At 36.7% G+C, this 23,485-nt stretch overlaps 3 protein-coding genes and 1 pseudogene across 4 annotated transcripts; 1 reads left to right on the plus strand and 3 right to left on the minus strand.

The window, feature by feature from the left end:
* Positions 1-159: 159 nt before the first annotated feature.
* Positions 160-874, minus strand: LOC141821309 (uncharacterized). Its single transcript, XM_074708719.1, has one exon. It carries the CDS (start codon positions 700-702, stop codon positions 289-291), a length of 414 nt encoding a protein of 137 aa, XP_074564820.1. The 5' UTR covers positions 703-874; the 3' UTR covers positions 160-288.
* Positions 875-2,583: 1,709 nt separating this feature from the next.
* LOC141821109 (eukaryotic initiation factor 4A-1-like) lies at positions 2,584-5,781 on the minus strand. Of its 2 annotated transcripts, none has more exons than XM_074708481.1 (5): positions 5,632-5,781; positions 4,682-4,755; positions 4,462-4,568; positions 3,928-4,358; positions 2,584-3,375 (listed from the first exon to the last, which is right to left on the minus strand). In XM_074708481.1, the coding sequence occupies exons 2-5, from the start codon at positions 4,747-4,749 to the stop codon at positions 2,740-2,742; spliced, it is 1,242 nt and encodes a 413-aa protein (XP_074564582.1). In that variant the 5' UTR covers positions 4,750-4,755; positions 5,632-5,781; the 3' UTR covers positions 2,584-2,739. The 2 variants fall into 2 exon arrangements, with proteins under 2 accessions (XP_074564582.1, XP_074564581.1); XM_074708480.1 differs by having other exon boundaries at positions 4,682-4,751; positions 5,626-5,781.
* Positions 5,782-8,270: 2,489 nt separating this feature from the next.
* LOC141821306 (auxin response factor 19-like) lies at positions 8,271-16,149 on the plus strand (annotated as a pseudogene).
* A 1,628-nt stretch (positions 16,150-17,777) lies between these two features.
* LOC141817265 (WD repeat-containing protein 55) lies at positions 17,778-23,073 on the minus strand. Its single transcript, XM_074704946.1, has 16 exons — positions 22,948-23,073; positions 22,436-22,657; positions 22,310-22,342; positions 22,052-22,116; positions 21,874-21,961; positions 21,696-21,768; positions 21,370-21,476; positions 20,626-20,668; positions 20,450-20,506; positions 18,987-19,063; positions 18,821-18,866; positions 18,701-18,747; positions 18,552-18,625; positions 18,414-18,469; positions 18,112-18,232; positions 17,778-18,039 (listed from the first exon to the last, which is right to left on the minus strand). The coding sequence occupies exons 2-16, from the start codon at positions 22,528-22,530 to the stop codon at positions 17,966-17,968; spliced, it is 1,056 nt and encodes a 351-aa protein (XP_074561047.1). The 5' UTR covers positions 22,531-22,657; positions 22,948-23,073; the 3' UTR covers positions 17,778-17,965.
* Between the last annotated feature and the right edge of the window lie 412 nt (positions 23,074-23,485).

Consider the following 23,485-nt stretch of genomic DNA (forward strand, 5'->3'; position numbering starts at 1 on the left):
AGAAAAGCCTAATTAAACCTGATCCGACAACACATTGAGAACGTAAACGTTGTTTCTATGGATCCTTTATCAATTTTTTTTTCTTCTTCTGCTCCATAAAATAAAATACAAAATGAAGTTAGCAAATATATATATATATATATACACACAATAATAATAATTCACATTCATTTATTAAAAATTCACTAGATTCATTGCTTACAATGTCTAGGCATTTAAATTAAATCCACAAATTTATATATTCCCCAGAAACAAGCAATTGAATCACTTAATCACAGCCGTTGATTCTCAACATCCCGTTTCTGCAATGGCGTCGAGTTCCGGCTCCCACGCGCCAGGGCGCGGCCGCGCCTTCCGGGACGGAACTGCCGGTCTAGCGGCGGCCGTGCCGACCCGCTTGGAGGCGGCCAGGAGGCGTCGCATGAGCGCGGCGAGGTCCAGGGCGGAGGACTCTGCGCAGAGGAGAGCGTGAGGGAGGAGGAAGTAGACGCTACCGGGGACGAGGCGGTCGTCCGGGCGAAGGCGTGCGGAGGCAAGGTCAGCGAGGTGAGCGGCGGAGACGAGCACGGCCGAGGGGGGCCTCCCAGTGAGCTCCCCCGCAGTCACCGGCGCCCGTAGATCCTCCGCGTGGCCGGTGAGGCGGACAACACGAACGCACCCAGGCGGTGGCGCCGCCAGCTGGCACGAAGTGGAGCAGCCCATATGAAGAAAAATTTCTGAAAAGGAGAAATTGAAGAGATTTCCGGTGGGCTTTTGTAACTTCAATCCCCTGAATTATTATTGTTTTGAATTTGGGACACGGTGAAATGAAGGAGATTGAAAACGTGAAATTGAAGATCAAAGTGGGAAAAATAAATAGACAAAAAAAACTACAGAAAATGGAGAGAAGAAGAAGAAGAGGGAAGAAAAAGAAGACACGAGGGGGAAGAGAGGAATTAATAAAAGAAAAAATAATAAAGAATAGTGGTTAGAGATAATTAAGAATCGTAGAAAGTTATATGTACTTGGTTGACTTTAACCTTAAGCTACCAAGTTTTTTTTTTCTTCTTGATCTTATCTTTGGCAATAAAAATAAATAAAAGGAAAAAATATCAAAATAATCTGCGTTTGAATAGTTTGGATTAATCGAAAGCAATTTTAATCAAAACACATTATAGTATTTTTTTGACAAAATAATTATATTGTATTGGAGCAATTTTGACTAAATTTAAATTATATCAATTTTAATTAGTGTTAAAATAATTTTAATTAGTTGGAGTAGTTTTACCAATATCAATAATTTTAATTAGCTTTAGAGTAGTTTTAATTGGTATTAAGATAATTTTGACTAGCATTTAAATATTTTTTATTTTAATTAAAATGATTCGAAAGGACATTTTTAGAATGAAAAATTAGAATAGAAGCGATATTTTTTGATACGAGACGCTAATGATCTATTGTGAAATAAGGGTTGTCTTTTTATTCGGGCCTTTATTTTTAATTTCTAATGTGCTTCATTTGCACTATATTTTATAAAAGGGCTGACTTTTGTTAATTTTTTATTAAACATTTTAAGAGATTATTATTATTGTGCTTTAGATGATCTATTGAATGTATATTTTATTTTGACTGTTAATTGATTCAAACGTAAACGTTGGTTATTAATTAATGGGGAAATGGTTAAGAGGTGTTAAACAAATACACGTTTTTTTTTTTAATGAAAGAGTTGGTAAAAAGATTCGCAAAGTAATAGTATTTGTTGACAGTGAACCACAACAAATATTATTGGGCAAATATGAATGTTAGTTTTTATCAAAAAATATTAAAGCTGGTCTTCTTTGTTTTTAAATATCATCACAAATGCATATAATTTATTTAAACAGTTTTTTTTACCCTTTTCATCTGATAGTAAATTTATATACAAAATAATTTCTAAAAATAACCAAAATTTTATATTCCTTGTAAAATATTCCAATCTGTTGTAATAATTATTTTTTTAAAAAAAACTTTTTATACCCACTCTCATATAAATCCCCATAATAATAATAATAATAATAATAATAATTTTAATTTTAATTTACCTTAGAAACTTCCAACTTTTTACCATAATTTTTAAAAAATATTTCTATATCCTATTTTTGATATGTCCAAATTGAATATAATTTTTAAAAATTAATTTATTATGACACATGCTGGTAAAACTTTTTAGATCTAAATAATTTTTTTTCCAAAAAAGTTGTCATAAAAAACGTGGGCAAAGGAGACATCAAATTTTATAATACGTCGATCATATGAAATTAAAATTCCGAATGCTTAGTTAACTCTCTTAAATTCATATTTAACAACATTAAAATTTAGAGTGTCAGTTTTGAAAATAATATACATAACACTTAAACTTCAAAAGCAGTATTTTTTATTATTTTACATTCAAATGTTGATTATATAAAAATTCTAAGAGCCCATCTTTAGTTGCTTTTAAAGAGAAAATCAACGAGCCCCTTGAAATTAGCCCATGGTCATTATTAATTTGAGCACCAATATGATATATCAAAAACACTAGAAATTTTGTGTATGCAACTGAAACAAATAAAAGATTGGTATAAATTTGCAAAACAATTAAAGTTTGTAATAAATAAAAGTCAGAATGGTTCAAACATTACCACCAAAAAGTAGATGAAGTCGATACTCACCTAGAACACCACCATAATCCTACAAAGCATATAAAATGCTTAAATCTCATAACACATGAAAGGCAATGCCTTAGATGAGATCCGCAACATTGGAAGGCAGCTCCTCAATCACAACATTGTAAAACCTCTGAATATCAAAAAGCATCCTCTCATCATCCCGGGTGACGAAGTTTATGGCAACACCCTTTCTTCCAAATCGCCCACTTCGTCCAATACGATGCAAATAGTTCTCTGGTTGTGTTGGTAGGTCATAGTTTATGACGAGCGAGACTTGCTGGACATCAATGCCACGAGCTAGGAGATCAGTTGTGATTAGCACACGAGAGGATCCAGAGCGGAACTCACGCATAATGATGTCCCTAGTGTTCTGATCCATGTCTCCATGTGTGGCTGAGACTGTGTGATCCCTGCTCCTCATCTTGTCGGTTAGCCAATCAACCTTTCGCCGAGTATTCACAAAGATGACACTTTGAGTGATGGCCAGTGTCTCGTAGAGGTCACAGAGTGTATCGAGTTTCCATTCTTCCTTGTCAACATTGACATAAAACTGCTTAATACCTTCCAAGGTAAGCTCATCTCGTTTCACAAGGATCCTGACCGGTTTGTTCATAAACTTCCTGGTGATCTCAAGGGCCTCAGGAGGCATTGTGGCAGAGAAGACACCTACCTGAATTTTAGAAGGAAGAAGCTGGAAGATATCGTAGATCTGAAACAGTAAAAAAATTAGTTAATCAATTAGACATCAAACAGGGTGATAAGCAAAGCAACAGTCTGCAGAAATCTGAGCAAGCATGAGCAGACGACAATATTAAGCATGTTAGACAAATAATATTCCAGTGTAGCCAAACAGGGTGATGAGTACCGACCATAGAGCAAATAGTATTAACACAACAATTATAATTCAAAATCTTACAAATATGTAAAATCTGAAAAATAGATACATATTGGAGACTAACCTCTTAATAGATACAGTATTAAGAAACAACAAAATGAAATAAAAACCTAGCATTCCTAGAGTCAATACAGTATTAAGAAAGATTACTTACTCCGTGATACAGAGATGAAGACAATTAGAGCGTACTGTGCAAAATCAATGCTAGACAATGAAATTATCAAAAGAAGAGACCTAGATCTGTATATAGGTATTGTTGTTTGTAGTGATAAGCAAACGAGATATAACATGGGAACCACAAATCAGAAATCTTAGGCTATTTGCTCAGTGTTACTTGAAATGTGCATTCAAAAGTATTATACCAACCTGGTCCTTGAATCCACGGGAAAGCATTTCATCTGCCTCATCCAAGACAAACATTTTAATGTAGTCTGGATGCAAGGATTGCCTCCTCAGCATATCAAACACACGACCTGGGGTACCCACCACTACATGCACCCCATTTGAAAGAATCCGCTGATCCTCTTTTACACTAGTCCCGCCAACACAGGCATGAACTTTAACACCAAGATAATCACCAAGGGCTCGCATAACCTTTTCAATTTGCTGAGCTAATTCTCTGGTAGGAGCAAGTACCAGAGCCTGACACTGGACCAACCCATAATCAAGCTGTTGTAAAATTCCAGAACAGAAAGTTGCAGTTTTCCCAGTCCCTGACTGTGCTTGCTGAATGACATCAAGTCCCTTGCAGAAGGGAACTATTCCTCTTTGTTGAATAGCTGAAGGTTTCTCAAAACCTGTAAAAATAAAAAATTATTGTTTAATCAGACCTCAAACCATCTTTATTTAAGAAACACTTGTTATGATGATAATTTACTTAGAAAAGTTGTTTAGTCTCACCGTATGCGTAAATGCCTCTAAGAAGATTTTCTTGAAGCCCCATATCATCAAAACTTTCAGAAACCTCATCATACGATGTGAAGAATTCTTGTCCATCAGCATTAAGTCTGTATCAACCATATGGAAAAAAAATAACATATATATGCATCTACAACTTAATAAATATTAATGGACGGGGAACAAAAAAAAAAGCAACTAAAAGATGGCTAAGATGACATACAGCTCGCTCATTTTATTGTCGTATTGCTTCCCATCAAATTGTGATCCTTCTGGCGCCAATCCAGCCATATCTGCAAAGAAGCATACAGTCACGGGCAGTTGAAAGATTACAGAATCGGCATGCATTAGACATGTGTCAATTAAACCAAGGAAAGCAATGCTCAGACAATTAACGAAAACGGTACTGTTGAAAACGGGTAGTTTCTACAGTATGCAAATCTTGCAAAACCATTGAGCAACAACAATCCATTTTTTTATGAACAAAATATCAAATGTTAGATAATTTTTAAAAAAACGTGTAGAATCACATGCCTATACATTGAAACATAAATCATAGGATCAAGGCAGCACTGTATGGAATTATAAGGCCATAGAGCAAAGCCACCTTACAAAACAAGTGAGTTTGCTGAGATAATCGTTGCATCAACAGATTCAGATGTTTATGGACAAACAAGGTTGAAAAAAATACTTATTGCGACGTGTAGCAGTGATTTAAAACATCTGTTGTCAACTTTAACAACGTAAACAACCACATTACCAATAATAAAGTGCAACGAGTAAAATTTTATTTTGTACAATTTTTTATAGACTGGAAGGCAATAAACCTCTTTTACAGGACTTCTGCGCCAACCAAATAACGACTTGTGGTTGTATCTACTACATGACGAGAAGAAAAACCGGCTATCCCATATCACACACCAAAAATTCATCCAATTAACGAAAAAGGAAAACACGAGAAACAATTTTTAGCCATCACACATACAAACAAAAGACCCCCACAACCAACAAATCGGCGATCACACAATGATCAAAAGGTAGCTGATGCTCAGACGAGAGTGGACGCTTCCAGCAGCAGATACAAAAAATACAAAAGCAACACGATCTCTTCCAGATGAACCAAAGCAATAAAGCCAAACGGTGTGATCCCAATAGAAGTTCACCTACCTGCGAGAGAGAGAGATCGAGGAAGAGCCGAGGAAACGGAGCAAAGAGAGCGCTTGATTAGCAGATGAACCCGAGATGGAGCTCGGATTCAACGGCGGAGGAGGTCGATCTAGGAGCGAGGAAGAGGCAGAACCGTGGGGGAAGAGAAAGCAGAGGCGACGGCGGTGGTTCTTATTTAGGGTTTCGTTTGGACCGAGACAATTGGGCCGAAAAGGGGTGCGACAATTGGGCCGATTAAGAATCAACGTTGTGAGAGCATATCTAGCGCTACTTCTTATCCGCCAAACACGCTCCTTCATGAGATCTCGCTTTCGACTTTTAATCTTTATTAATTTCAAATGTATAATAATTCTAAAATTAAAAAATTGCCAAAAAATCATCGGGAAGTCCTTATTTTAATTTTATTATTATTATAAAAGGGGGTGATTTTATACCCCATATTATCCTAATCTATTTAATAATGAACAATTTTAATAAAATTATACACTTTGAAATAAAAATAGTAATCTAAATTTTAATAAGATATACACAAATACATATTTTTTTTTTCAAATTGTTAGCTATTCGTAAGTAGACTAAGAAGATTTCTACCTTAATTTTAAAACGGTTCGCTTTAATTAGTTTTCAGTTTTTTTATTTTTATGTCTTGAGACAGCACAAAAGAAGTGATAAGTTGATGGGACTATAGAATAGATAGATTAGGCACATCCAATTCTCACTCAAGTTTGTGTTTGAATTTAGTACTAAATTTAAGTAAACAAAGAAGGGAGTTTAGCTTGCAATTAACATAAAAAATTGAATAAATCAATTAATAAGGAGTGCCATTAGCTCAAACTTTGGATCCATAACTATGGAGTCAAATCAAAGATACTCTACATTTTCACACTCAAATCATTAGATTTTGTTCTTTGAAATTATTGTTTCTTTTTTAAGAAAAAAAATGCTTCATGGATGAAATGTAATCCCCCATCCCACCCCACCTCACCACCACATTAAAAATGACACAAAAGTTAAAGATTACTTTGATTCTTTTTGGGAGGATAATGGCATCGACATCGAATTACATTGGAAAAAGTTTCTTTAGAATAGTTATTTGATTCTAAAGATGCAATGAGAGTTTGGAAGAATAAAAGCATTCCAATTTGCAACCATATGTAATTTCTATTTAACACACAAAACATCATTTTGCATATTTAGATCTTATATATATTCCAACCTAAGGACAAGACGGCTTCTTTTTGGATGGAATTGTGCATCACCCACTAAACTCTCTAATGCCCTAGTTATCTAAACAATTTAATTTAGAAAAATGTGCATATTATATAAAAAGTCAAAATAATTTTATCTATTTATTTAATGCGAAAGTGGAATAATGAAAATTTTAAAATTTATTTATCAGCAAATCAATTTTTTTCTCTATAGATCATTTATTTTATTTTATACCTATAACGCGCAAGCACATCACGACCGTCTGTTTGGCCACATGGGTCCAGCTTTCCACTTTGCGGCGCTGAGCATGCGGGTCCACCTTGTCGCCGCCGCCCGGGTCGTGTGGGCTCCGATGCCACGTCGTCGGACGCGCATAATTGGAGCCGTACGAGACGCCGTGATTAATTAAAGTTTAAGCGCGAATGTCGGAGCCAATTGTCTCGCTTAATTATTTTTTCCATGGTAATAATGAAGATGGATTAAGCCTAACAACCGGCTCACCTAGTTGTAATAGCGGAGTTAGTGACGGTCTAATCATTCCCAAAAACCCGTATGCTTCTTGTACAAGTTGGCTAAGTGACGGTGGCGGCTGTCGGGAGATTCGATTGGATGAATTTGCCCTTGGTCTTGGTGATTCCTATTGATTTGATTCTGTTTCGGCTAAGTAAATCACGTAAAGGATGAAAATGATTAAGATCATTATGCGTAAATTATATATGTATATATATATATATATATATATATATATATATATATATATTCCTATTATCAATTATTTAAATGTCGTGCACATTCCATATGTGGAATAATATTTTTTACATATATAATTCTAAGTGACGCGGTGGTGGGAGTCTACAGTGGCTCTTCTAAATTCTTATACAAGTCCTTATAATATTATTAAATATAATCCGATCCTTTTTACATAGACACCCTTCCATGAATGAAGCAATTATTAAAATCATTCTAAACTACATTAAAAAAATTAAAATTATATATATGATTATTAAAAAAAAACTCTAAACATGTTTACAAATTAAACAATCTTCTAACATAAAATGAGAATCATATAGTCGAGTGATTGAAATTTTTATTTATATATTTTATATTTTATTTATCGGCTTTTAGCTTTTATAAAGAGTGAACAAGTGAGTAAAAAAGAACAAAGTGGGTGTCTAAATTGCAAATTGCAAATCTAGTGTACCCAATCCTCCCCTTCTAATCTGCTATAATACTAGAGCTTCCCTCTTCTGCTTCTCTCAAACGTCACTTGGAGTCCAGTCCTCGGCTAGCCGGATACGAAGAGCCACTCCATCGATCGGCCGAAGACATAGACGGTATCATTCTCCGTCGATCTCATAGATCATCAATAGATATCTCCGGATTCCGGTACTTGTTCGTACTCGGCCTCCATGTGAGGAACTGATGATCTGGTGACCATGAGGTGAGTTTTATTTCTAGTCGCAAGATGAAGGACGCCGCGAACGCCGTCGCGACCGAGAACTCGAATCTTTGCGAACGTGAGTACGATGGCGATCTCAATGAGTGTTTGGGTTTGGCGTTTGAGTTGCGGAGCGAGCTCACACTTGCAGGAATGATGATCGGTTGCAGGACAGACACGCGAGATAAATCAGGAGCTTTGGTACGCATGCGCCGGCCCTTTGGTGTGGCTTCCGCCTGTGGGGAGCCTCGCCGTCTACTTCCCCCAAGGCCACAGCGAGCAGGTAACGTAAACAGATGGGTTTGACACCTAGCTAATTTGTTCCTTGCTTTGCTTTTTTTTTTCCTTTCTACTGTTCGCTTAAGCCATGGATGGGTTATCGCTCTTGTCGATTACTGGGTGCTGGTGATACTAGGATAGCCGGGGACTTTCTAGTTTTATATTAGCTCAGAGGCAGAGCTTTATTTCTAACTCGGTGAAAGCCCGGAAAAGATGGGGAAAACGAATTCATTCGTTTCTTATTTTAGCTTTCTTTGCTCTTTGAAACATCACTTTCAGCAGAGCAGAGTGTTCCGAAACAAAAATCTCTTTCAGGAGAACTTTTACAGAACATCTCTTTTTTCATCCTTTTTTTTTCCCTTTTGAAAAGATTGTGGATCGAAACATATTAGATGCAAACGAAGTATAAGAAGCATGTGTTGCAGCTGCATGGTGTACGCGTAAACACTATATAATAATAATAATAATACAATGACAGAGTAGTGGTCAATCTTCACTAATTGTTTCCAAGTCCCTTTCACCTGTAGTGCTCTCTGATCACTTTACATAATTTAATTACTTACAATTTCATTTAAAACTTCAATTCTTCTTTTGAATTGTGATGCCCATTTTCTTTTCAAATTAAACCTGCGGTTGTATGCCTGCCTTATAAAGAATTTATCTGTCGTTGTGAACTTATCTAAGACAGGCAGCATATATAGCTTGAGTGTTTGAGATCTTCTGCAGTGGGTACGGCCTCATAAAATATGTTTGGTGTGCTATCATTTTCTGATAGTCAGAGGTTGATTTCGGTTTCTGTTTCTGTTCTATTTCTATTTGATCGGAAAGGAGATCATACAACATACACCTAGGAAATCTGTCCACCAATTATGGGTGGTTTAATTTTGTTTTCAAAAGAAAATGTGATTTAAATATTTGTGGGGTAGTTAGTGAAACGCTTCTTGAGGTTCAAATCGTGCCTAGCTGTTTTATGTTGACAACATGATGTTGCGTTTCTCCTAATGTTTCTTGTATTTTTTCTATAACAAACACCGGTCGGATACTTCTAGCTGCTCGAAATTCCCGTTCCATGATTACATCCTGATCTACACTTTGTGATATAAAAATAGCTTATAAAATCTTCAGTTTCTGAGGATGAAAAATAATTTATCCTCCAACAAATGATACAGCAAAAATTTCTAAGATAAAAAACTCATATTATAGTTTTCAGAATTTTCCTAGTGATAATTGGAATGGTTTGTCTAGTATTTCTAAAATTTTTAATAAAAACAAAATACAAAAAATACCAACAAGTTTGAATTCACTTATTTCATTTAATTAATTATAATACAATGAATAGAGTAAATCAAGTTAAATTTTAACACAGTTTAATTGCAGTCTTTTTGAGCATTAATGTAATCTTCTTTTAACACTCTGATTTATTCTCTATAAAATATTTATCCTGGTAGGGAACGAAAGCATAATATAATTTACTTGGCTAATTTGTACCCCATTGTCGGTTTGAGAAACTTTTAGCTTTCTGTATTGGGAATTGGTTAAGTCTTAAGAAAAATGAAAGATTGCATGTACTTTTAGTTCTTTGAAATACAGTGCTAATTAGAAGTTCAAATTCTGATTAGGATTAGGATTAGGATTAGAATTAGAATTAGAATTTCTGATATAGTTAAAATCCTGTTGTCAGGATTAGTATTGTAATCTTCCTATGCTATAAAATCTTGAGAATGACCCCATGTTGCTTGAGGCACTATCCCACATTAGGAAAAAATGCACCGTCTATAGTATAGTATTCACTGATGATTCTCACTCAAGTGGTGGAGCGTACTGAAAATTGGAAATTTACTGTGTTTTTGAGCACGCTGATTACTTCATTCTTGAAATTCAGGTTGCAACTTCTATGCACAAGGATATGGATGCTCACGTTCCAAACTATCCAAATCTTCCATCAAAGTTGATATGTCTTCTTCGCAATGTAACTCTGCATGTATGAGTTCCTTTTCTCTTTTTTTTCTTTCTTTCTTTGTGGATGCAATATATCACTGGATCACATTCTCATGTTGATTTTAACTGAGATTACCACGCTGTAAACTGTTTTAGGCAGATTCAGATACGGATGAGGTCTATGCCCAAATGACCCTCCAGCCAGTCAATACAGTGAGTATATATAATCATTGTCTTATCATAATTAAGGAAACGTTCCAGTTGTGCTGTTAGGAAAAGCTTCAAATCAACAAGGTTTTGACCTTCCAATTTCCAAATCATGGATATAGGAAATTAATTCAGGCTGGCATTAGGTGCTTGTCTAAGGCCTTTGATGGTGATGGATATAAACTTAGAAAATAAATTCTAATATGTATTCCTGTTTTATCAATGCATACTAATTAATTACAAGTTAATGGGCTAAGTTGTGTTTTCCAGTATGACAAAGAGGCATTGCTGGCTTCAGAGCTTCCTTTGAAAAAAACTAGGCCACAAACTGATTTCTTCTGTAAAACACTTACTGCAAGTGATACAAGCACTCATGGAGGATTCTCAGTTCCTCGTCGTGCCGCAGAAAAGATTTTTCCTCCACTTGTAGATAACCATCCCTATTATATTGCATGATTCAAGTTGGTGTTCTTTGCTTTGTGTGACTATAAATAACATCTTCTGGATTATACAGGACTTCTCGATGCAGCCACCTGCTCAAGAACTACAGGCCAGAGATCTTCATGGCAATCTGTGGTCCTTTCGCCATATCTATCGAGGCAAGATATTCAAGTCACTAGAAACGGCAGAAAAAATGATTGATAATTTAAAATGACTCCTAGGTCTTTTGGCTTGTCATTCTTGTTATAACTTATAAGTAGAGATGATAATAATAAACCTCTAAATGATATCTTATATTCAAACTGTGCTGTGCTTTCTGCCAAGAAATATATATAAACTTGTCTATTTGTTATGGCAGGTCAGCCCAAACGACATTTACTCACAACTGGTTGGAGCCTATTTGCGAGTGGAAAGAGACTCTTTGCAGGAGATTCTGTCTTATTTATTAGGTATAAGTATAGCTTTTTTTATTTCTTCCTTTGATGAAATTAAGTAAGCCAGAGACCTATACCCAGATATCTTTTCCCTTAAATGATCGATCATTTATCAATGGAACTACTACTGCTTTGCTTTGCTTTGTTTGATGACATACACACAAAGAACAATTAATATTCTTTTCTTCCTTAAATGGTGTAATGGATTTTATTGAGGTCGTCGAATATAAGAACAAGTATGATGAACACTTCATCTATCGCCCATGTTACTTACCAGGGATGAGAAACAACAATTACTCGTGGGCATCCGACGTGCTAACAGGCAACCTACCAACCTCTCATCATCAGTACTTTCGAGTGATAGTATGCATATTGGAATTCTGGCAGCAGCAGCTCATGCTGCCACCAACACTAGTCCCTTCACTATATTTTATAATCCAAGGTATCCTATGCTCAAGGCTTATCATCGACAAACTTCACGAGTCTCTTGCCCAAATCCTTTTCTATTGTACTAATTTTGGTTTACCTGTTTATTTCACTCTTCTATGTCCATCAGAGCTAGTCCTTCAGAGTTTGTTGTTCCATTCGCTAAGTGCCAGAAAGCAGTATACAATATTCGAGTGTCTCTGGGCATGCGTTTCCGAATGATGTTTGAAACTGAGGAATCTGGTTCGAGAAGGTAATGTCTTTCTATCTATCTAATGATTCCATGTCCAACTGGTTTGGTTTATATATGCACCAAGAGAAATTGAATGAACACTGGGTTAAGTTTTCAGATTTTTTCAGTCGAGGCTTTAGAAGGTAGTTAGTTACTTGTTATCATTAAACCTGCAGTTGTATGGGAACAATCACAGAGATAAGCGATCTAGATCCTGTGAGGTGGAAAAACTCACAATGGCGTAACTTGAAGGTCGGTGTTTCTGTGTCAGCATATGGTTTTGCATTACGACTCATTTAAGTACCTTTCTTCAATTCTGATATATCCTTTAATGATGCTTCATTGATACAACAGGTGAGATGGGATGAGCCTGCAGCTGGCGAGAGGGGCAATAGGGTATCAATATGGGAGATCGAGCCAATAACAACACCATTCTTCATCTGCCCTCCACCATTTTTCAGAAAGCGTCTCAGACAAGGAGGGATTCTAGGTAATAATAGTACAGACAAAAAGTACTCTGCATGAAGAATAATTATCTATAAGTAAGTAAAACAGAACATTTTTCATATCATTCATTACTTTAGGTTTTAGACTGAATCTTCCTGAATATTTAAATTTCTTTCATAATTATATTCCTAAATAAGGACTCAAAATATATTGGATCCCAAGCAAATTGTTAATAAGTTTTCCAACCCAATCTTGGTTTCTCCTTATCATTCCGGAAAGACAAGGAAAGATAAGAAAATTTGATGGAAATAAATATTATCTAGAATAGAATTAAAGTCATAGCCGTAATAGAACTAGAATAGATATTTTTAGTTTCTTCCTCTAACAGGCCGATATTCATGATTTTCTATCAATCTCTAATTGTGATCTTCCTCCCCAATATAATATTATGGTTCTGGTGGAGACAGAAATTCTCTTCTCTTATGGTTCAATTTGGACGGTGGAAAAATGGTTTGTTCTTTCACATATCTCCTAATCCAGTGGGTTTGGGTGCATATAATAAGAAAGAAAAACACAATGCTTTTGAAGGAATGGGAGCAATTGACAGGACGTTTTATTTACCTTTGCAGCTTGCAAGGCACCCACCCTGGACTTCATGGTTAGGTCAGTGGAAAGACAATTCTGACTTTTTTTTTAACTGTTAATTTTGCAGATGGTGAGACATCAGACATGGCAATCCCCTGGCTCAGTGAGCAGATCTGTTTCAAGGATACTCAATATCAGACTACCATTATGCCTGGTTTTAGTCTAGCTCAATGGATGAGCATGCAGCAGCATTCTTCGACTTTTAATTCAGCAATGCAGACTGAAGGCCTTCAATCTGTAATACAACAAATTGGTTCAGGTGAGCAGGCCCAAATTTTGAAGCAGAATAAGGGTGTTCTTGGATTGCCTCAACAAACCCAAGTTGATCAACTGTCAAAAGTTATGCTCCTCAATCAAACTGTTCTTGACACCATACCTCATCAGCAACTGCATGATTCACACGAGCAAGAAAAAGTTGATCAAGTATCTTCCTTGAGCCAAAGCTTGGAAAGTCTTACTCAACCTCGATCCCATGCCCAACCTCTTCTGCAGCAGCAAAGATCAGTGATTCAAAACCATCAGGTATTACAAACCACCATCCAGCAAAACCAACCACAAGATCTTGACCAGACAATTCATCTCCAGCCATGTCAAGAGCAACAGCAGCAGCTAAAACAACAACGAAATAGGATCCCTATTGATTATCCCAATCCACAAAATAAACAGTTCCATATGTCTGATCTTCACCAGCAGCATTCATTATTGCAAAAAACAGCAGTTCAGGCTCCTGAATTACATCCATCGCAAGAGCAAAACAAAACACTTCAAGTACTGCCACAGCACTTCCTAAATTCGCATGATGCAATAATAATGTCTCAGCAACCGTTTATTCTTCAACAATGCGCAAAAACCACTTCTGCTACGCAGAGCCTGCCGCAGCAAAAGCTTCAGCAGCACCAGCAAGTTGTACTAGCCGAGCTTCCTGGGGTATTTTCACCTGCAAATCCGACAACCCATCCAATTGCAGCAGCTCACACCTCTTTATTAGCTTGTGGAGGAGCACAATCTGTGGTGACAGATGAAGCGCCAACTTGCTCCACGTCACCTTCTGCAAACAACACCAGCATTATCATTCATCAATCGATTTTAAGTAGAACACATCAGGGCAACCCTCTGATGACAGAACAACATCTGGTTACCATGCCCAATCCAAGCTCCTTCAAAGCGTCAGCTGAAAACCTCAACGTGGTTAACAAGCTGCCAAAAGCCATGCAGAATGCCAAGGCCTCGGTTCCAGTTTCTAGGTCGCAAACTCAGGATTCCATGGATCCTCAAGCTTATATAACTAATGCAATGGACACTACATCATCTATTTCAGTGTGTCTCTCTGAGGCCGAAGAAACTTTGCAACAAAGCTTCCTGTTCACCTCTTTCAACCAGCCATTGATGTTTAGAGACAACCCTCAGGATAGTTATGTGCATGGCATCGATCCCAGAAATAATGTTATTTTTGGAGTAAACATTGAGAGTCTGTTGGGCATACCTCTGACTGCCGATGCGTCATTGGCAACTGGTTCTGAAAAGTACCATAACTCTGAAAATATGGTTCAGAATTATGATATCATAAAAGATGGTCGTCAAGAGCTATCCTCTTCTTTAGTTTCACATTCATTTGAGATTGTCCCAGACATGGCATTTAATTCTATTGACTCCAGAATTAACGACGACGGCTTAATAAATACAGGTTCCCAGCCACCTGCACCACTCCTTCAGCGCATGAGAACATACACCAAGGTTTGTAGTTTCAACTACACAGAATTGATGTCGTTGCTGTTTTAGTGTCAAGCTATTATCTTTCCTTCGTTGAATGCACAAGATTTGATTAATTCACAAGATTCATGATATATAAAATACTAAACTGAACTATGCTATCAAGGTTCACAAACGTGGAGCGGTTGGAAGGTCCATCGATATCACTCGCTACTCAGGCTATGATGAACTCAAACATGATATTGCTCGAATGTTCAGCATAGAAGGACAGCTCGAAGCTCAGCAGAATATTGGCTGGAAACTTGTTTACATAGATCATGAAAACGATGTTCTGCTAGTTGGTGACGACCCCTGGGAGTAAGTCATCTGATATTTCACTTCCTTTTCATTACGTTTGCCAAATTCTAATTGGGTATAAATTTGTTCACTTATGCTTTTGAGGTTCGTAAAAAGTGATATGAAATTAATTACTTGCATATCAAAATGCAGAATGAAAGTGAGCTTTTGCTATGCAACCCACAATGTGAAATGCAATGAGTTCTAAATTGATAGATCATTTTGATTTGCAGGGAGTTTGTGAATTGCGTACAGTGCATCAAAGTATTATCTCCTCAAGAAGTTCAACAGATGAGCTTGACCGGAGATCTTACCAACAATGCTCTTCCAAATCAAGTTAGCATCAGTTCAGATGGTGGAAATGCCTGGAGGGTACATTGTTATCATAACTCTGGATAGTATGATCATCTCGAGTAACTATACATGTTGATATGTGACGAAATCGGCCAATGGCTGCTGGTCAATAGCGAAATTGTTACCCACCCTATCTGGTAGTAAGTAACTTCCATGATTTGCTGCTCATCAAAGAATGACAAGAAGCATGTCAGTACCAGATCTTTGCCACTGAAGACCAAGATATGCAAATACCTAAGTTATTTTCGGTAGTCACGATGAATAGATGGCTGAATTATTATATAGATTAAGGCCTGTGATTAGTTATGATTATGAGCGGTTTTACAAAAAATTGTAGAGAATTAGTATAGAACAATAACTAGGAGAATTAGTGGACAGATGCTAATTATTACCAAGCACCTGTAAATCATCCTTCAGCTAAGCTTTGAAGAGGGAAGTTAAAAAAAAAATTGAGGTTCTCTGATTTCTTGCTTAATCAACCATAGCACCTAATTAGTCATTTAATTGGATCTACTAATTTGCCATATAATAAAGATGGAATGAAACAGAAATACATACACTTTCATTTAATTTGTTCATGAATAAACAGATGATTGACTCCCTTTTCAATGTTTTAGTTTTAGGAATGCTTTGGCTAATAATCTTTATATCCCTAGAAGAAATACTTTGCCTAGCTTGCTAAATCCTTCGGTTGGCTCACCCCATCATCCATGTGACTGACTTAGTGTGCTTGCCCTGCTGCTGGGTTTGCTCGGTTATTCAACTTTAATTTTTGCTTTCATATTATACAAATTTAGATTTTAGAAACCTAAATTAAACCCTATTTTTTCTTTTTCCATCTTTTTTATTAATTAAACATAAATTGTTGATGTATTGTTTAAAAAAGGATGATCAATCTGTGATATTTAGGTCACACAATAGTAATTTTGCTGTTACACTAAGACTCCTCTTCTATTGATTTATTGTTTCTATGAGGCAAAAGTTTTGCAATATGGTTTCCTGGGCGGATGCTTTGGCTGGCTAGGTAAAAAATAATCCTTGCACATTAGAGAGGGAAGAAAATAGGTGCAAAGTCCAACTTAATTTGAATGAGCAACAGAAAAGTCACCAATTTCATCAAATGGATCCATCAGAATCCATATTGAACAAGGTAGTAGGAGTAATTGACAGAGGAAACCAGTAAAGAAAGACAAACTTAGGGAAAAGGATAAACTGAAAGATAAGTTATAAGGTCAGGTTACAGCCTCGCGCAAGCTCACGTGCTTTGCATGCATTGATTGCTGTTGTTTATTCTCTCCTGTTTTTAAGTGTATTTGCCTAACTGGGCCCAACGTTTATGACCATTAAACTACAATTGGGCTGCATGTGTCATCCTTGTCAACTGATATCAGGCCGAAATTGTAGCCCATTTAAGTGAAATTGGAGCGAGTATGCTGGTTCTGCAGAATATTGGGCCAGCTAACTCAAGTTTGATCGAATATGTATGCCCACTCCAGTCAAATTGGGTCAATTCCACCGGCCGAGTCGAATCGGGCCAACTATGTCAGTGCAATTTAGTTGAATTGGACTGAATAAGTTTGTCCAACCAAGTCATATTGGGTCCATTTGGTAACTCGGTCAAGTTGGGTTGAATATGTCGGCCAAGTCAACACAATTTGGATGGCGATCCAGTCAAGTCAAATTGGGGACGAATCTTTCGGCCTAGTCAAGTATGTTAGCCCAGACAAAACAAATTGGGATTAATTTGCCAGCCCAGTCAAGCCTAATTGGATCTAATATACCGGCCCAATTAACTGTAATCAGGCTCAACTTGGGTGGAAGTGAAACCCCAGTAAGTCAAACAGGAGCACAGGGCTGACATCCCAGACAATTAAAGTCAAACAAACAGGCTGTCTGTTGACGATTGAGTGGAAGCTTCCAGCCCATTTAAATCGATGCCCTGGTGAAGTCAACATGAACCTAGCTATGGCACAGAAGTAAATTTTAGTCGACATTGTCAAGATGCTGAGTGAAAAGTTTCTGTTTAATCAAACGGAAAATACTACTTTTTATAAGGAAACAAATACATACAAATTCAACTTACATCATAGTATTGTACTTGATGATACTCTTGCTTAACAGGTAATGTTAAAAGTGACACAATCAGATCCAATGGACACAAACGGAATGCATCGGCAAATAAATCAAATTTCAAAATTTTCTCCATGTTTTTTTCTTCGAATGACTCCCTATTCACGGTACGACCTACAAGTCTGCAAAGAAATCAGTAACAGAAGAGCTTGATGTTTGCCCCTTGCCGGATTTCTTCCTCATCGTACCTTCACAAACAATTAGAGGTACGAATTATAAACTGCTAAACACAGATGACATTTTAAACCGCATGTCTGTACCTTTAGTAGATTTCACGGGTTTTCCATCGACATCCATCTCTTCATCATCACTATCAGTTTCAACCATTTGATTTTCTGGTGCACCGTTATGGTTATCCAAAAGCTCTTGCAAATCCCAAAGCTACGAAAGAAAAAGATAACGTACAGGTTCATCAGTTGCGTAATCTCGGAAAGATGGGACCATACCAGATAAAAGAGTCATCGTATTGTTTCAGGAGGAAATATGAAAAAGCAGTCCATCACCAAGGGATGACGTGACAAATAAATTAATCCGTAAATCAAATCGCGGATTATAATTTCACCTTCAACATTTGATCATGTGAAATGCTGCCAACAAACTGTTTATCCTTTGAGAATGCTGCATGGCCAACAACATGGGATGTTAAAACAGGTAGCAAAAAAAAAACTTTAAAGTATTAACAACAATAACACACACATACCAAGGCGCTCTATTGGGTATTCTGAATGCTCTGCAAGTGGCTGAATTATCCTATTTGGCAGAATGCCTACCAACCTATGCAAACATTTCTGATGTTAAAGAATCAAGAAGTTTGGAATTCACAGACCCAGAGAGGTTAAGTCCAAAAACCTGATCACTCCATCTTCCGATCCAGAAATGAGTGTGTCTTCATCAAGCTACAAAACTATAAAACGTTAATTCATAAATAACTGAAGAGTAGATTTATCTATGTATAACAAAACTACTCACCTTCAATAGTGTATCAACAGACATAGGATGCCCGAGGAAACGGTCACTGATGATATAAAAATATAAGGGTTAGATGTAGCCACTAATATAGACAAAAAAAACAACTCAGAGATAATGACATCATGAAGCATAAATATAAACATTATCTACTTTCTGATAAAGATACCTGCAATCCTTGAAATGGCCCCAAGAATATAATAATAATGCTCCGGTCTGAGTTCCGCAGATAACTTTTCGACCATTCTGGGTAAAATAACATATTTTTATAAAAAAAAACAATAATCCAAGAAATAAAAGTAAAGAATAAGCAATATTTTGCAGCCGACACAATTCTTCTTGCTATTTCGGTACTGAATGATATTTTTCTAATGATATTAAACATAGCTTTAAGCTCATTTTGCTGAAGTATCATAATACTCTATGGCGTATGATGTGCAACACATACATAAGACAACAAATAAGATATCATAAGCCCATAAAAATGCAGCACATTAGGGATCACAATAAATATTATGCCTAGGGTGAAAAAAATGATGATAGATTAAAGTAACAAGAAGAGAGTCTGCCACATTGTACAGATTATGAAAAAAAAATGCACCCTACATGTGGAATAGATGTCCAGTCCCATAAGGTCTTCCAATCCAAGACTGCTAGAAATTGTTAACAGTGACGAAGAGCATTGCCCCTGAAGCCCCAAAGAAGCATGAATAGGGGTGTTACTAATCTCAATCTAACCTCAATCCGTCAGGATAAGCTTGATGTGTCAAAAGAGCTGGGTCCCTCAATCAAATAAAGAAGCACATAGTCTTCAAGATCGATCCAAATTTTGTGAGAAAAAAATTCCTGTGGATCGAGTTTCCAAGGACAATGGGTTGGATCTTAACAAGTATTACACTTGAATCCAATCCAAAAATCAAACACAGACAGTGAGACAGACACCACAAGAGAAAGGAATAAAAAATAAAAAACTTAAGTAAGAAGAACGTTCTCAAATTCTTATTCCTCAAACTGGTCATCTAAGCATTGTTATTGTCAACATGACACAATTTGTAAACTTATTTTCTTTACTGCCCAGGACTCACTTGCCACCTTCAAATTTCAACTCAAAACTTTCTCGATGCTTTTTGAACAAACTAGTGTACACACATGACCATTATCTTGCTTACTGCCATTGAGTAGATCCTAAATGTTTCCACATCAATACATTTGTACAATTTGAATGATGAGATCCAGCCAATTGATAGGAGTGGCAAGCTTTAGTTGATTCTTATGAAAAAGCACCACTATAGTCTGAGAATTGAGAACCACTAGCAATGAATACGTGGAGACACAAGATGACACTGACATGTTGAGTTAAACCCACCCCCTATGGATATGTGTAAAACATATTGGAAATATGATATGTTAGGGACCTAGATGGATGTCAATGTCAGAAACATGTACTCGACCAAGGAGTACTCAATCAAGTAGCTTGGCCAAAAATCTCTGTTAAATTGAATCTTTATTGAATACAAAATCAGTATACCAAACTTCTATAACATGAATAACTGTGTCAGGAAAATAATGCTTTTCCCCATGCAAGTCTAGAAAGAACATCAAATAACTAACTAAAAGGCAGTAGCTAATTACCTTCATTACCACCAAGGACAGTAGCTCATCTTCTGAAAATTCAGACTGGGATTGTATCTACAATGATGTTGAAATAGTATCAGCCTTCAATGGAAGCCAGAATCCTTGAAAATAGTAAGAACATTCTACATTTGCATAATTCTAGGAGAGCAAAAAAAAAAATTGCTAACAAATACCTTATTTTTTCGAAGATTGAAAACTGATAGAGTGCCGTCTCCACTGTAATGAATAAAACTAAATTATTAAGGAAGCAAATGCAAACTATATTGTAATGAAAAAAATAAAGAAAAAAAACAAAAGGACAGTTCACACAACCACTACACATTTGAGATGAAGAAAAAAAGGATAAAATTTTAGTTTCATTTCACTGCTCAAGAACAACACTAACAAGCTTTGCATAATTATTACTATGGATAATATACTAATTGCAGCCAACTATTGTTATGGTGGAATACTGTGTTGATACAAGTTAGTTGTGTCAAGCTAGTACATGAGAAAGAAGAGGAGGAAAAAGAGGAAGATGCTGATCTGAAGCAGGAAGAGGAAGAGGAAGAAGTGAGGAACAACTAACAGTCATCAGTGTTAATGCAACCAACGGTGTGTTAAGAAAGATTAATGCTTTTAGTTGGCTGTGAATTTGAAGTTGGATTGATTGACGATATATCCTGCTTTATGAAACCTTACAAAATGCTTCACCATGAGTATCTCAAGAAATACCTTGGAAGCATAGTCTACATCCTACACAGTTCATTTGAGGCAATCAAGACCGATTCGGATTTTTTTTTAAGTGCCTTATCCACTGAACCACTAACATTAGATGACGATGAATAAGTTGAAATTTGAATTAAGAAAAATAAGAAATATAAAAGATGAAATGATGTAAAATTAGAAAGAAGTTACATACTGTATATAACATATACCTTGTTCCCAAAAGTTGCATAGTGTCAGAGACAAAAAAGAGATCAGAAACATAATCTTCATGAGCTGAAAATGTATTGCAACAAGTACGTTGTCTCGTGTCCCAAACCTGAAAATTTTCAGAATTATGTGATGTATTACAATTGGACATCAAAGTTTCACCCCAAAAATACAAAAAAAAAGTATTTTTCAATGAATTAGCCATACGATTTCTTAAGAAGATTATGTATCATATTCAGTAACATGAGAAATATCAAATGTGCCAAACCACAAGGAGAATAACTTTCGAACAACATGGTAAAGGTAAGGCAGGAGCAAAAAAGAGAACCTTTATGCACCCTTCATCGTCACCAGATGCAACTGTTGTCTCTGTTAAGTTGACAATTCGGTTGATGGCATCCCTTTATTCACGATGTATGAAGAACCATATAAAATTGCATAATGTGAAGCACTGAGAAAAAAAGACAATTAAATAAAAAGAAAAAACCAAGTTAACTATAGCCAACCCATGAGCCTCATCTAGACGAGCTATGGCTTTTCCAGTTTCCACATCCGACGCAAGCATAGAGCAATCCGGAGAACCCGTCAGGATTACTGCAAATGCAATAAATGTATGGCATGGGAACTGAAAAATTAACTGGTGCATGAAAAACATCACACCTATGAGATCAATTGAACAAATACCTCGCCCTGAATCAACAAATCTTAACGCTCTGCAAGATTCATTGTGAGCGCGAATTTCCAGCAACCTAGAAAACATCAAAATAAGATCAAAACATACAGTCCATAGGTCACAATGATAAAACAAACGTCAAAATGAGCCAACAGAAAATGACGTTTTTTATTTTTGGATAATAAGCCAAAAAAAAAAAACCAAACTGGGATCTCGTTCTCAAAATCATCCAAAACGAAAGCATCAAATACGAGGCACAAACAACGTACCTTTTGGGCTGTGCATCGGAAGCATAATGGTACCTATTCTTTTGGGCATTGAGTAACAAATAGTCAACATATTGCTCCTTCTACTTGATAAAGTAAGAAATTGAATGGGAGATAGTAACGACTCACAGGTGGAAATCGCCGCTGATAAGGCCCACCGCCACGAGAGGGGAAGTAGGGTGGAAATCCAGATCGAAGGGAATCTTCCCGAGATTGATCTCCATCACCTAGGCGGAAGTCGAGAATACGAGCTAGGAAGAGAACCGTGAGAAATAGGACGGTCAAACTTCGCTGTTGGGTACCGTCGAAGGCCGGCGGTGAAGCGGAACGGCGGCAGGACGTCGAGGCCAACTGATACATACATTAGGGCTTTTGCTTAGTCAGGTTTAAATTTATAGTAAAAATTTTGCTTCGCCCCTTTGAGTTTGCTAATTTTTTAGTTTCATCATCCGAATTTTCATAAATCGAACTTATATTATTTGTGGCCCGTTTATCCATTCACATTTAGATGGGCTACGTGTTACAGCCCATTAACTTTTATAATCTTTTTTACTTTCCAGAATAATAAATATGCATACCCCTAAAATAATGATTAAATACAAAACAAAACAAAACAAAAAAAATGTTATCATAAGAACTACCTCCTTCGGAATCTGGAAACCGGGTTTTATGGGATGGGAGGGAGATTAGCCTGCGAGCACGAGAGATTGGTCCTGCAACTGCAAGATCAAACGAATAGGCGTCGCAAGCGGACGGGAGGACTGACCTGCTCCCACGAGAGATGGCGATGGCCGACGGACCGAGGTCAGCGGTAGAGACCGGCCTGCAGACCGAATCGGGCGGCTGTTACAGCGATCGCGATAGGAATGGAGAAGAGTCGGCAGGGAGCAGAATTGCGGATGGAGGAGTCGCGGACCTAAAGAATATTTATGTAATTTTCTTTTTTATTTCCTTCCTTCCTTCCTTCCTGTCACTTTTCGGAGGTCCATTTTTCATCCGCTTTAAATTTTTAATCAAGTGGACAACATAAATGAAAAGTTTTTTCTTATTTTACTTTTCCTACCTCCAAGTAAACAAACGGTAAACGGAAGGATGATTTTTTCCTTTCCATCCTAAATTTTTGATAAAGTAAATAGAGTAAAACTTTATACAAAGAAAATTTTTCCTTAATTTTAATTT

The sequence above is a fragment of the Curcuma longa genome, chromosome 2 (assembly GCF_044706935.1).
Source record: "Curcuma longa cultivar G26 ecotype Majalengka, Jawa Barat chromosome 2, ITB_CL_G26_1.1, whole genome shotgun sequence".
In the NCBI taxonomy this organism is placed as follows: domain Eukaryota; kingdom Viridiplantae; phylum Streptophyta; class Magnoliopsida; order Zingiberales; family Zingiberaceae; genus Curcuma; species Curcuma longa.

What these genes read in the sequence shown, in the direction of transcription:
- LOC141821309 (XM_074708719.1), bottom strand. Translation starts at nt 702, where the DNA reads ATGGGCTGCTCCACTTCGTGCCAGCTGGCGGCGCCACCGCCTGGGTGC.
- LOC141821109 (XM_074708481.1), bottom strand. Translation starts at nt 4,749, where the DNA reads ATGGCTGGATTGGCGCCAGAAGGATCACAATTTGATGGGAAGCAATAC. An exon ending in TAGAGGCATTTACGCATACG is followed by an intron (nt 4,359 to 4,461) that starts GTGAGACTAAAC and finishes TTATTTTTACAG; the next exon opens with GTTTTGAGAAACCTTCAGCT. An exon ending in CCCGTGGATTCAAGGACCAG is followed by an intron (nt 3,376 to 3,927) that starts GTTGGTATAATA and finishes TTACTGTTTCAG; the next exon opens with ATCTACGATATCTTCCAGCT.
- LOC141817265 (XM_074704946.1), bottom strand. Translation starts at nt 22,530, where the DNA reads ATGGAGATCAATCTCGGGAAGATTCCCTTCGATCTGGATTTCCACCCT. An exon ending in ATCAGCGGCGATTTCCACCT is followed by an intron (nt 22,343 to 22,435) that starts GTGAGTCGTTAC and finishes CCAAAAGAATAG; the next exon opens with GTACCATTATGCTTCCGATG. An exon ending in TGTCCTTGGTGGTAATGAAG is followed by an intron (nt 19,064 to 20,449) that starts GTAATTAGCTAC and finishes TATTTTACCCAG; the next exon opens with AATGGTCGAAAAGTTATCTG.